This window comes from Hemiscyllium ocellatum, chromosome 48, assembly GCF_020745735.1.
Source record: "Hemiscyllium ocellatum isolate sHemOce1 chromosome 48, sHemOce1.pat.X.cur, whole genome shotgun sequence".
Classification (NCBI taxonomy): Eukaryota; Metazoa; Chordata; class Chondrichthyes; order Orectolobiformes; family Hemiscylliidae; genus Hemiscyllium; species Hemiscyllium ocellatum.
In genome coordinates this window covers 7468304-7482693 of record NC_083448.1, presented here as the reverse complement: position 1 = coordinate 7482693, position 14390 = coordinate 7468304, and the positions used below count along the sequence as shown (strand labels likewise).

The window sequence follows — 14390 nt, the reverse complement described above, 5'->3', positions numbered from 1 at the left end:
TTGGAGTGTGTGGGGCTGTAGGTACGTGCTGTGGGAGTGTGTGGGGCTGTAGGTACGTGCTGTGGGAGTGTGTGGGGCTGTAGGTACGTGCTGTGGGAGTGTGTGGGGATGGAGGTACGTGCTGTGGGAGTGTGTGGGGCTGTAGGTACGTGCTGTGGGAGTGTGTGGGGCTGTAGGTACGTGCTGTGGGAGTGTGTGGGACTGTAGGTACGTGCTGTGGGAGTGTGTGACGCTGTAGGTACGTGCTGTGGGAGTGTGTGGGGCTGTAGGTACGTGCTGTGGGAGTGTGTGACACTGTAGGTACGTGCTGTGGGAGTGTGTGGGGATGGAGGTACGTGCTGTGGGAGTGTGTGAGGCTGTCGGTACGTGCTGTGGGAGTGTGTGGGGATGGAGGTACGTGCTGTGGGAGTGTGTGGGGCTGTAGGTACGTGCTGTGGGAGTGTGTGGGGCTGTAGGTACGTGCTGTGGGAGTGTGTGGGGCTGTAGGTACGTGCTGTGGGAGTGTGTGGGACTGTAGGTACGTGCTGTTGGAGTGTGTGACGCTGTAGGTACGTGCTGTGGGAGTGTGTGGGGCTGTAGGTACGTGCTGTGGGAGTGTGTGGGGCTGTAGGTACGTGCTGTGGGAGTGTGTGGGGCTGTAGGTACGTGCTGTGGGAGTGTGTGGGACTGTAGGTACGTGCTGTTGGAGTGTGTGACGCTGTAGGTACGTGCTGTGGGAGTGTGTGGGGCTGTAGGTACGTGCTGTGGGAGTGTGTGACACTGTAGGTACGTGCTGTGGGAGTGTGTGGGGATGGAGGTACGTGCTGTGGGAGTGTGTGGGACTGTAGGTACGTGCTGTGGGGATGTGTGGGGATGGAGGTACGTGCTGTGGGAGTGTGTGGGGCTGTAGGTACGTGCTGTGGGAGTGTGTGGGGCTGTAGGTACGTGCTGTGGGAGTGTGTGGGACTGTAGGTACGTGCTGTTGGAGTGTGTGACGCTGTAGGTACGTGCTGTGGGAGTGTGTGGGGCTGTAGGTACGTGCTGTGGGAGTGTGTGGGGATGGAGGTACGTGCTGTGGGAGTGTGTGGGGATGTCGGTACGTGCTGTTGGAGTGTGTGGGACTGTAGGTACGTGCTGTGGGGATGGAGGTACGTGCTGTGGGACCCTGCCCGCTGCCCTGACTGTAGTATGTGCTCTGTCCCACCCCAGACCTGGACTGCCCTGAGGAGCTGGACAGGAAGAGGATCTGCCGAATTATTTGCACCGAGTTCCCGCTGTACTTTGCCGTGGTGTCCCGGATCCGGCAGGACGTGGTCTGGATCGGCCCGGAGGGTGGTGTCCTCCACAGCACCGTTGTGCCCAACGTCCGTGCCACCTTCCCCGCCTCCGCTGTCATCAAGAAAGTTCGCCTCGGCCTCCAGGTCAGGCTGCAGGAGGGCAGCAGTGGGTCAGAGGTCGTGTATGGGACCGCGGGGGGGGGGCGTGGGTCAGAGGTCGTGTATCGGACCGCGGGGGGGAGTGGGTCAGAGGTCGTGTATCGGACCGCGGGGGGGAGTGGGTCAGAGGTCGTGTATCGGACCGCGGGGGGAGTGGGTCAGAGGTCGTGTATCAGACCGCAGGGGGAGTGGGTCAGAGGTCGGCTATCGGACCACGGGGGGAGTGGGTCAGAGGTCGGCTATCGGACCGCGGGGGGAGTGGGTCAGAGGTCGGCTATCGGACCGCGGTGGGAGTGGGTCAGAGGTCGTGTATCGGACCGCGGGGGGAGTGGGTCAGAGGTCGGCTATCGGACCGCGGTGGGAGTGGGTCAGAGGTCGTGTATCGGACCGCGGGGGGAGTGGGTCAGAGGTCGGCTATTGGACCGCGGGGGGAGTGGGTCAGAGTTCGTGTATCGGACCGCGGGGGGAGTGGGTCAGAGGTCGTGAATCGGACCGCGGGGGGAGTGGGTCAGAGGTCGTGTATCGGACCGCGGGCGGAGTGGGTCAGAGGTCGTGTATCGGACCGCGGGGGGAGTGGTTCAGAGGTCGGCTATCGGACCGCGGGGGTACGTGGGTCAGAGGTCGTGTATCGGACCGCAGGGGGGAGTGGGTCAGAGGTCGTGTATCGGACCGCAGGGGGGAGTGGGTCAGAGGTCGTGTATCGGACCGCGGGGGGAGTGGGTCAGAGGTCGTGTATCGGACCGCGGGGGGGAGTGGGTCAGAGGTCGTGTATCAGACCGCGGCGGGGGCGTGGGTCAGAGGTCGTGTTTCGGACCACGGAGGGGGCGTGGGTCAGAGGTCGGGTATCGGCCTGTCCCTGCCCTTGGCCAGTATCTGTGCTGGCCTTGGGTGAACGGTGACGGTACTCAATGCCGTGGCCTTTAGTGGGAGAGCGTTGCCCACCTCTCTGTCTCTGTCTCTCTGACCGTGACCGTGTCTGTGTATTCCAGGCCCAGCCCATCCCGGACGGGTTAGTGACCAAGCTGGTGGGGAACCAGGCCACGTTCAGCCCCATGGTGACGGTGGAGCCCAGGAGGCGGAAGTTCCACATCCCAATCGGGGTACAGATCCCACGGCCGCCATCCTGGCGGAGTAACCCACGGGATACCAGCCAGGGAGATGGCACCAGCCTCCGCCTGCTCTGCAGTGTCATCGGTCAGTCTCTGCCATTCCGATTGGGGTGGGGCAGGAGGGAGGGAGGGGGCACTCCCACAGCCCTACACCCCCCCCCGATACACACTCGCACACCCCCCCCACTCTCTCTCACTCTCACCCCCTCTCCCATTCACACCCACACTGACACTCTCACACAGACATGAACACACCGAGATACTCACACAGAGAGGGGGGTGGGGGTGAGTTTGGGTGAGGGGGGAGGTGTCTGGGTGAGCCCCAGCTGGATGTTGAATTGTTCTCCCTTGCCCACAGGCGGCACTGGCACTGCCCAGTGGGAAGACATCACCGGGACAACCAAGCTCACCCACGCGAACGACTGTGCCAACTTCACCACCAACGTATCTGCCAGGTAAGCAGCAAGGGCTCTCACACTCACTCTTACACACTCACTCTTACACACTCTCACAGAGTCACTCTCACTCTCACACTCTATCACACTCTCACTCTCACTCTCTCTCACTCACTCTCACTCTCTCACTCTCTCACTCTCTTACTCTCTCTCTCTCTCACTCACACACTCTCATTCTCTCACTTTCTCACTCTCTCACTGTCTCACACTCTCACACTCTCTCAATCACTCTCTCTCACTCTCTCAATCACTCTCTCACTCTCACTCTCACACACTCTCACACTCTCTCACTCTCTCACTTTCTCACTCTCTCACTGTCACACTCTCACACTCTCTCAATCACTCTCTCTCACTCTCACACACTCTCTCACTCTCTCACTTTCTCACTCTCAATCTCACTGTCACACACTCTCACTGTCTCAAACTCTCACACTCTCTCACTCTCTCACTCTCTCACTCTCACACTCTCACACTCTCACACTCTCACACTCTCACACTCTCACTGTCACACTCTCACACACTCACTCACTCTCACTCACAGTCACTCTCTCACTCTCACTCACACTCTCTCACTCACTCACACTCTCACACACACTCTCTCACACTCTCACACTCAGTCACTGCTGTTGGTGTGGTCTCTCCCACACCATCACCCCAATGTAACCTCCCCTCCCCCTGGGCCTGCTCAGCCAATCCGGATGACTCCGGAATCTCCTCCCCTTTTATGCCTCATCATCATGGAGTCAGACAGCACGGGAACAGACCCTTCAGCCCGACCAGTCCGTGCTGACCAGAATCCCAAACTAACCGAGTCCCACCGGCCTGCTCCTGGGCCATATCCCTCCAAACCCTTTCCTAAACGTCTTTCCAACATTGTAACTGGGCCCACAATCCCCCGCTCCCTCAGGAAGTTCAGTCCACACACAGACGCCCCCCACCCCTGTGGGAAAGAACAAAGTTACCCCCCGTCTATTGTTCAAGTCTTTCTCCTCTGACCTTACAAATGTACCCCCCAGGCTCGAAAACCAACCCCCCAACTCCCTCAGGAGAAGACAGCTGCCATTCCCCGTCATGATTTATCTCCGACGAAGTGGAAGGTTTCGGCCTGTCCAGCCTCCCCTGCAGAGCCCAAGCCCTCCATTCCCAGCGGCATTCTGGGAAATCTCTTTCCGAACGGCCCTCCTCCCTCCAACAGGGCGCCTGGAACTGCAGGCGGCATTCCAGAACAGGCCCCACCAGGCCTCAACGCTGTGTGGGATGGGGAGAGGGTTGTTGAAGGTGACCATTCCTTTGCCTTTTCTACCGCTCTCCCCCCCCCAAACCCGGAAGTGGCAGTGGGCAACCTCAGGTCCTGACGCCTCTCTGTGTCTCCCCCCCCCCCCCCCCCCCCCCCCCCCCCCCCCCCCCCACCCCTGCCCCCTGCCAGGTTCTGGTTGGCAGACTGCCCGCGGACAGCGGAAGCCGTGAACTTTGCCACCCAGCTCTACAACGAGCTCATGGCCGTGCCCTACATGGCCAAGTTTGTGGTCTTCGCCAAGATGCACGACGGGAAAGATGGCCGACTGCGCTGTTACTGCATGAGCGACGACAAGGTGGACAAGACCCTGGAGCAGCACGAGAACTTCGCCGAGGTGGCCCGAAGCCGGGACATCGAGGTTTGACCGTGGGGCTCGGTTCGTGGACCGTGGGAATCCCGATGGACCCCATTGGGCAACAGCAGGGCGGTTTATATTTATTGATTGGCGGGATGTGGACATCCATTGCCCATCCCTGATTACCCAGGGGGCATTGCAGAGTCCGCCATATTGCTGTGGGTCAGCATAGGTTGCCTTCCCTGACAATCGAGTCACGGTCGACCTTTGACTCTTTGTTCCAGTCCCTTTATTGTGTTCAATTCCCCGCGGCGGGACTTGAACCCGGGTCACCGGAACGTTAGCTCGGGCTGTGGGTCAACAGTCAGGCCGTAATGCCCCAAGGCCGTCCCATTCCCAGCGGCCTGTGGAATATCATGTGGGAAGACAGGAATTCACACACTGTCTAGGGAAGGGAGACTGGAACGTTAGTGAAATGGTGAGGGGTGGCGCAAGGCGTGGAGGGGCATTGGGATGAATGTGGACGGAAACCAGACCAGGAAAGGGAAGGCAACGTCCCAACTGCCATTCAGAAGCTCTGTGGTGCACTGGCCTTGCTTTCAAAAGGGGATAAAAGACAGCGGGTATTGGCCAGTCACCAGTCAGACCCAGGGCCGGAATATCCTGAGCGGGTTTTCGGGGCTCCGTATCTCCGGAAGGATAGATGGACGTCGGAGATGGTCCAGAGGTGATTCCCTTTGAACTGGGAACGCCGAGAGGCCACCTTCCTGAGGTGTACAAGGTTCTCAGAGGGGAGGTGATGGGGGGGAGAGATCGTTTCACGAGTCTGCAACCAGACGGTGCCATCTTAGAGGGAGGGGAGAGGAGGAGGGGGGGGCGGATGCTATCGAAGAGGAAGGTGAGGAGGGACCCCTTCTCTCTGAGGAGTTGGGGGAGAAGGAAATGGGAATGTTCGCTATCCTTTATTGCGAGGGGCTTTGGGGCTGGGCCATTCAGAGTGAGACGTTCAGAGTTTCAAATTGATCAGGGAATTGGAGGAGGTGGGTGAGGGGGGGGGAGGTTTCGGGGGGAAGGCGGGAGCTGAGGATGACCAGATCAGTCCCGTCCTCCGGGAGTGGGATAGGAGCACTCCGCTGGGCTGAGTGGTCTCCCCCACCCTCCTGGCTCCTCTGCTCTGACCAGGGGTGCCTTCAGAGATGGTGAGGATCCATTGGGTTCCGTCTGCGAAGGATGGGGGAGGAGGGTTTTATTTTTGTCGGTGGGCTCTGATCCGGGAGGCTTCCTGTTTTGATTTCCCGTTTTACCCGGGTGGTCACATGGACGCGCCCCGCGCCTCCGCTCGCTGTCCCGGACACCCCTCGGCGTGCATCCTCACCTCTCGGAGCAACCTCGTTCTCAGCAGCAACCCCCACCCCCAAAATACCGAGCGAGAAATCAGAGACCCGAGAAAGATGGACGCCTTGTTTCCCACCCCCCCCATGGCGCTGAGCAAGCCCTCAGCATTCCACCTTTGCTCACCCACGTTCACAGGCCCCCATCTTCCCAGGGTACATCACCGGCTGGTACGCCAACTCCCTCTGGCCAGGGGGGGACGGAAGGAATGGCAGAGGTGTGAACCCAGACCGTCACCCCAAACCAAGCACCCGCCCATCGGCTCCAGCGATACTCCCCACTGCCTCGGGAAAGCAGCCGATCTGATCAGGGCTCCCTCCCACCTCCCACCGCCCCCCCCCAGTTATAGTCCCTTCGAGAGAGAGCGAGGACCATTGAGTCAGACAGCACAGAAACAGACCCTTCCCTCCAACCTGTCCGTGCCGAGACACATCTCCGATATAAATCCGGTCCCATTTGCCAACACTGTCCCTCTGAAAGCTCCCGCTCCCGCACCCAACCAGATACCCTCCGAATACTGTGTTTGTCCCAGCCTCCACCACACACACACGCACACAGACACAGGCGCACACAGACACAGGTGTACGCACGCGCACACAGGCGCGCGCACACACATGCATACACATATAGACACATGCACCCACACACACATGCCACATGCTCGCACGCATGCAGACACATGCACATACAGACACACAGGCACATGCATACTCAGACATGCACACATGGACACACAGATGCACGCGCCCAGACACACACACACATGCATACACACAGACGCATGCGCACGCAGACACGCGCACATCCACACAGACACGCGCACACAGACACAAACACACACACACACAAGTGCACATGCACAAACACACACCGGCACGCACACACGTGCACACATGCATGTGCACAGACACACACCGACACGCACACATACACGCATATACACAGACACAAGCACCCACACATGCACGCACACTCATGGCACATGCACGCGCGCACACAGATACGCGCACATGCACATGTGCACACAGACACATGGGCACACACACAGATGTATGCGCAGACACAGACATGTGCATGCATATAGAGACACGCGCACACAGACACACTCGTGCGCACACACACGCAAATGCACAGACACATGCGCGCAGACATGCACGCATAAACTTGCCACATGCACGCGCATGCACAGACACACGTGCGCATGCGCACACAGACACGCACACAAACACACGGACACGTGCGCACATGGACATGTACAGACACACGCATAGACACATGCACGCATGCACAGTCACACGCACACTCATACACACAGACATGCGCGCATGCCGCAGGCACACACAGACATGCGCACAGACGCGCATGCACAGACACGTGCACGCACACAGACACACGCATGCACAGACACACGTGCATGCACAGACACACGTGCACACACAGACATGCACACGCTTAGACACGTACGCACAGACACACATGCACACGTATACATGCATGTGCACAGAAACACAGATGCGCACACGCACGCAGGCACACAGACATGTGCACACATCCATGTACACACGTGCACACACATGTACACACACGTGTACACACAGACACACACGTGTGCACGCACGTGTGCACACTGACACACGCTATCACTCACACACACAGAGACAGACACACACAGGGTCACACACTACCCACTGTGCCAAAGAGCAGACCCCTTCCCCCAGGTCCCCTCTCGTTACCCCAGCATGCTGCGTACGGTCTGATGGCAAAACCAACCTTCTCCCTGTCCCACGTGACAGCGATCACTCAGATTAAAGCCGTGTGTGTGCGTGTGTGTGTGTATGTGTGTGCGTGTGTGTGTGTGTGTGTGTGAGAGAGAGAGAATGTTTGAGCTGGTGTCTGAGTGAGCCATGCCCTTGGAGAGAGCTCTCTGGAGGGGGACAGCTCCCTGCTTTCTCCAAGCCGGATCCCACGGGATCCGTTTCACACGGGGAACCGGGGGGAAAGCTGGCTGTTGATGGGAATGTGCTCCGACCCTGGTAAATGCCGAGTCCGGACCCGTCTCACCTTCCTGTTGTGCCCGTGGGACGGTGTGCCCTTTCACCTTACTCTCCCCCCCTCTCTTGCCCGCAGGTCCTGGAAGGAACGCCGCTGTATGTGGAATGTTCCGGCAACATCGCGCCCGTCAGGAAGACGGGTCAGCAGCGCTGCCTCACCTTCCGTTCCTTCAGGGAGAACCGCATTCCCATCGCTGTCAAGGTCAGTGCCCGGGGTCGGACGGGGGGTGGAGCCGGGGTCAGACGGGATGGGGGCTGGCATTCCTGAAAGGAGCTGGGGAACGGGGCTGTGATCCCATCGAGCGTTCGGTGGGACCCGACGCTGGAGTTGACACCCCCTTCTCTCTGACCAGCCCCACTCCCCCCAAGAGTTTTCCCCCAAAGTGAGGATGCGGGGTGAGACCGGGTCCGTACTCTTTTCCCCACCCACCCCCCCGGGGGTTTCCTGAGGATTGGAAGTTCTGAGCACAGGGTCAAAGTGTGGACAGTGTCTCACTCCTGCCCCACCCGGGACTTGGCTGGTGGTTGCAGGGGAGAGTGCAGGGAGTGGGAGGTATCCTCACGATCACAGGCTAAGCATAGGGAATGCCCTGGGTGAGCAGGGACCCCCTGGGTGAGCAGGGACCCCCTGGGTGAGCGGGGACCCCCTGGGTGAGCGGGGACCCCCTGGGTGTGCAGGGACCCCCTGGGTGAGCGGGGACCCCCTGGGTGTGCAGGGACCCCGTGGTGACTGGCTGTTTCCTCTTGTCTAGGTGCGGGACATTAACAAGGAGCCCACGGGTCATATCTCCTTCCTACGCAAACCAACAAAATACGAAGACATCCAGCAAGTCATCTGTAACCTGAACATCACCATGCCACTGTGTTCAAAGGTAACATCACACACACACACACTCGCACACTCACACCCGCACACACACCCCCGCACACACACCCCCGCACACACACACAGTCACTCACACACTCACACACACACACACACACACACACACACAGATACAAACAGACACAGACATATACACACAAACACAGGCACACGCACACAGACAGATGCACACAGACACACACGTGTACACACGTGCACACACACACACGCACTCTCACTCACACACACAGATACAAACAGACACAGATATACACACACAAACACAGACAGACGCACAGACACAGACACACGCACACACAGAAACACCGACGCACGCGCGCACACAGACACACCGATATAGATACACTCACCCACAGACACAGAAACACACGCACACTGACACACACTCAGACACATGCACACGCACTCAGACACACTCACACACGGACACACGCACACAGACACACCCCCGCAGACAGTCAAAGGCACAAACACATTCACACACGGACATACACACACACACACACACACACACACACACACACATGGGTCATCCCCACAACTCCTAACTTCTGCCTGTTCCCATCTCCGTGTCTCCCCCCCCCCCTTCCCAGTTTTCCCTGTTCCCCAATTCCCTCTTCCCGCCCATTCCCCCGGTGCCTCCTCCACCCCATGCCCCCCCGCGCTGTCACTCCCACGGTGCCTGGCTGTGAGTGTGCTCTGATGGGTCTCTCTCTCTCTCTCTCTCTCTCTCTGTGCTGACAGGTGGAAGGCAGTGAGGATCGGCGACGGAACCTGATTCCCCTCGCACTGCGGGAACGATACAGCACACTGCCTGAGCTGGCCATGGGTACGCCCGCCTCCCCTCCCTCTCTCTAACCTCGGTCTTGGTCTGATGCACTTGGTCTAACGACTTGGCTTGGATAAAACACACCTAACCTTTCCACACCATCGTGAAACTACAGACAGAATGCAGAGAAAATTGAAATAACAACTGTATGGCAATACTATAAAGCAGTAATTTTTCTCTATATAGCAATATCCCATGGACACACCCTTGGCAGAGGCAAATTCAGTGAAATAGATTGTTTCATGTCCAGATTTAAGACCCTGGCAACTGCTGGAAGCTAAAACTAAAACTCCTGGTTCCCACCCATTCAGGCTGCTTCTATTGTTCGGAGTCTGTAAGTGAGCTGGAAGGTTTGGTTTCAGACGTTTCGTCACCATGACTTGGCGACATCATGGGCGAGAGTGTCCAATGGGATGTCTGCTTGTTTGAGTTTGATTCCGAGAAGTTGGTGGATCGTGCCTACCGGGTACCCATTTTGAAAACGTTTTACCGATATTGTCCTTCTGCTGTTTGTAGTTCGTGGGTGCTGCAGTGTGGTGGGGAGTCCCGAGCCAGCGTCTACTGCTCAAATAACGCACACAGACCAAATCCTTCACTTCAGAAGCAATCACCCCAACACCCAGAAACGGAACTGCATCAAGACCTAAAGGAAGGATGTTGTGAAACTTGAAAGGGTTCAGTAAAGATTTACAAGGATGTTGCCAGGGTTGGAGAATCTGAGCTACAGGGAGAGGCTGAACAGGCTGGGGCTGTTTTCCCTGGAGCATCGGAGGCTGAGGGGTGACCTTATCGAGGTTTACAAAATTATGAGGGGCTTGGATAGGGTAAAGAGGCAAAGTCTTTTCCCTGGGATGGGGGAGTCTAGAACTAGAGGGGCATAGGTTTAGGGTGAGAGGGGAAAGATATAAAAGAGACCTAAGGGGCAGCTTTTTCAGAGGGTGGTACGTGTGTGGAATGAGCTGCCAGAGGAAGTGGTGGAGGCTGGTACATTGCAACATTTAAGAGGCATTTGGTTGGGGATATGAATAGGAAGGGTTTGGAGGGATATGGGCTGGGTGCTGGCAGGTGGGACGAGATTGGGTTGAGATATCGGGTTGGACCGAAGGGTCTGTTTCCGTGCTGGCCCATCTCCATGACTCGATTCCAATGAGCTTCCACCACACCGCAACACCCAAGAACTACAAACAGCAGAAGGACGATATCGGTCCAACGTTTTCAAGAAAAGAAATGGGTGCCCGGTCGACACGATCCACCCGTTCCTCAGAAACAATCCCAAACAAACTGACACAACGCAACCAAAAACTTGAGCCACATCACGTTAGGCCAAAGACGTCTCAGAAATGACCTCCGGACGCCCCAGACCCCTTGGCATCATGGTAGCCCACAAACCCACTGACTCATGAAGCTAAAAGATCCATTAGATACCACCAACAAATTAAATCTCATTTCCAAGATCCCATGGAAGAACTGGGGGAAAAAAAATACCTTGGACAAACGAGCTCATAACTTGCCGCCAGGATACATCAACACCAATTGGCCACCAAAAGACATGACCCGCTCTCACTGGTTTCCATGGATACAGACAAAGGAGAAGACCACTTGGAATGGGGCAACGCACACATCCTGGGGCAGGCGAAACAAAGACACGCCCGGGAACTCTTCGAGGCATGGCATTCTCGCCAGAACTCCATCGATAAACAACACATCGACTCAGATCCCATCTGCCTTCCCTTGAAAAGACCGAACAGGAAGTGACGTCGTACATCTGAAGAAACCGGGACCGATAGACGCAGAGAGATGGGTCATCCCGCCAGTGATGATGTTATTCCCGCTATGGTGACGAAACGTCTGAAAACATACCTTCCAGCCCAGCGAGCTGACTGACAGACTTGGGGTCACCCTGAGCTGCAAGTCTTCTCAAACACATCTTGTCCTAGCTTTTAACCGAGAGCGCCAAGCCGCTGGACTCTGAGCAGACAGCTCAAATGGAAGATTAGAACACTTGCCCTCGGAACAAATCCCCCCCGTGCCCCAGCCCACTCAGAGAAGGTGCAGAAATGTTCTTTTCCCTTCCCTTTCTCTCTCTCTCTCTCTCCTTCATGTCCCAACCATCTCTCCCTCCTGTTTCACGTGGGCAATCTATTCGGCACCAAGCCAGACTCCCCTGCTCCCCGCCTCAAAATATTCTTGGACCGAAGCCCAGGCACGAACTTTTCCCTCATTTCCAGGCTGACGCGATGTGGTGTTCCAGGGACAGTGCAGCTGGTCAAAACCACTCGGCTTTAAGCAAAACAGAATTTTATTCACACACATCCCACTCGAAACGTGAACAAAAGCAAATGGAATTTCGACTAACATACCTCTTGGAAAACTGAATAGGACCTGAGACAGGAATTTGGCTAATTCGATTAGATTCCCTACAGTGTGGAAACAGGCCCTTCGGCCCGACCAGTCCATACCGACCCTCCGAATAGTAACCCACCCAGACCCACTTCCCTCTGACTAATGCACTTAACACTACGGGCTTCTCACACTCGAATGAACTGTTCCAATCCGGTAACACCCCTTCAACGCGCCCCTCGGTAAATCCAAACGCTGATTTTTACAGGCAAGATATAAAAGGTAAAAGCAATGACTGCAGATGCTGGAAACCAGATTCTGGATCAGTGGTGCTGGAAGAGCACAGCAGTTCAGGCAGCATCCGAGGAGCAGGAAAATCGACGTTTCGGGCGAAAGCCCTTCGTCAGGAATTCCTGCCCGAAACGTCGATTTCACTGCTCCTCGGATGCTGCCTGAACTGCCGTGCTTTTCCAGCGCCACTAATCCAGAAAGAGGGAACTGTATCCAGAAGAGGGATTTCGGAGGGATCCGTCACTGGGAGTTTGTGACTCCCCCCCCCCCCCCCCCCCCACACCCGGACTCTCACATCGGCTGCAGCTACAATGAGCTCAAAATGACCTGGACTGGGAGAGTGACCGCTCCCCTTCCCACGTTAAACTGGACATCTCGGCCCCTCCTGCTTTTACAACCTCTCTGCAAAACTGGGAGGTGACCGTGTCGGACTGGGAGAGGGGGTGGGACAAAGTTAAAACATCACCCAGCGCCAGGTTATAGTCCAACAGGTTTAATTGGAAGCACACTAGCTTTCGGAGCGTCGCTCCTCCATCAGGTGGCTGTGGAGGGTCAGATCATCGCTCTGAATTCTGTGTCTTATGATCCTATCCTCCACAAGCACCTGATGAAGGAGCGTCGCTCCGAAAGCTAGTGTGCTTCCAAATAAACCCTGTAATTCGGGGTTGTGTGTGGCTGTGCAGTCTCTTACCAAACAGCCACACACCGAATAACCTTTGGAAAGTGCCGGCGTTGCCACTCGTGAGGCAGATGGACCGAGCTGCTGTGTGGGATATGCTGACTCCGCGCCCTGTTCCACAGGCCACTTCCACACACCAATCACCGTCCGGCAGCACTCTGGCCGACCCGGCAGCTTCCGGAATCCTGGCTGGGGAGGGGGGCAGGATCCCAGGAATTGCCGAGGCGTTGTGGGAGCTGGGTGAGTGAGGCGGGACGGAGCTCTCCGGTGGGGGAGCTGTCACCTCCGTGACTCCCTGAGCTGCCGCAGTGAGGTGGGGTGAAACAGCGCCGCTCGGGATCTCCTCTCACGGCCTGTGTTTGGATCTGTTCCAGCCTCTCTGAGTGCCCGGGAACGGGCTGAACTGAAGATGTCCCTGATCGCTGAACAGCTCGGGCTCAGCTGGGCTGGTAAGTTTCCCCCACCCTGGGGCTCTGTGTGTGTGTCTGTGTCTGTGTGAGTGTGTGTGTGTGTGTGTGTGTGTGTGCGCGTGCGCGCGCGGGTCTGTCTCTGTGTGTGTGTGTGCGCATGCGTGTGTGTCTGTCTCTGTGTGAGTGTGTATGTGTGTGTGTATGTGTGTGAGTATGTGTGTGTGTGTGTCTGTCTGTGTGTGAGTGTGTGTGTCTGTCTCTGTGTGAGTGTGTGTGTGTGCGCGTGTCTGTCTCTGTGTGTGAGTGTGTGTGTGTGCGCGCGCGCGTGTCTGTCTCTGTGTGTGTGTGTGTGTGGGCGTGCGTGTGTGTCTGTCTCTGTGTGAGTGTGTATGTGTGTGTGTATGTGTGTGAGTATGTGTGTGTGTGTGTCTGTCTGTGTGTGAGTGTGTGTGTCTGTCTCTGTGTGTGTGTGTCTGTCTCTGTGTGTGTGTGTGTGTGTGAGTGAGTGTGTGTGTCTGTCTCTGTGTGTGTGTGTGCACGTGTGAGTGTGTGTGTGGGCGTGCATGTGTGTCTGTCTCTGTGTGTGTGTGTGTGTGTGTGTGTGTGAGAGTGAGTGTGTGTGTCTGTGTGTGCGTGTGCGTGCGTGTGAGAAAGAGAGAGAGAGAGATAGGCAGAGAGAAAGAAAGAGAGAGAGAGCCCTACACACAGACAGAGAGAGTGTGTGTGAGAGAGAGAGAAAGAGAGAGACACAGAGAGAGAGATAGACAGAGAAAGAACGAGTGAGCCCTCCACACAGACACTGAGAGAGTGAGTGAGACTGTGTGTGTGTGTGAGGGAGAGAGAGATTGGTCCTTCCACATCCAGTGTTGTGTCAGAAGTTTTCTCCCTCAGTTGAGGGAGATACGTTGTTGGGGGGGGGGGGGGGGGGGGGGGGGGGGGGA

At 56.9% G+C, this 14390-nt stretch overlaps 1 protein-coding gene across 4 annotated transcripts in view; it reads left to right on the top strand.

The window, feature by feature from the left end:
* The window catches only part of LOC132837026 (ankyrin-1-like), a 262828-nt gene that overhangs the window by 209805 nt on the left and 38633 nt on the right, over positions 1 to 14390 (top strand). For all 4 annotated transcript variants that reach the window (XM_060856676.1, XM_060856674.1, XM_060856675.1 and 1 more), the window contains 8 exons: positions 1189 to 1400; positions 2405 to 2609; positions 2883 to 2979; positions 4406 to 4634; positions 8091 to 8216; positions 8767 to 8886; positions 9645 to 9729; positions 13414 to 13488. In XM_060856676.1, the coding sequence (XP_060712659.1) occupies positions 1189 to 1400; positions 2405 to 2609; positions 2883 to 2979; positions 4406 to 4634; positions 8091 to 8216; positions 8767 to 8886; positions 9645 to 9729; positions 13414 to 13488 (1149 nt within the window). The remainder of the gene's footprint in view (positions 1 to 1188; positions 1401 to 2404; positions 2610 to 2882; positions 2980 to 4405; positions 4635 to 8090; positions 8217 to 8766; positions 8887 to 9644; positions 9730 to 13413; positions 13489 to 14390) is intronic.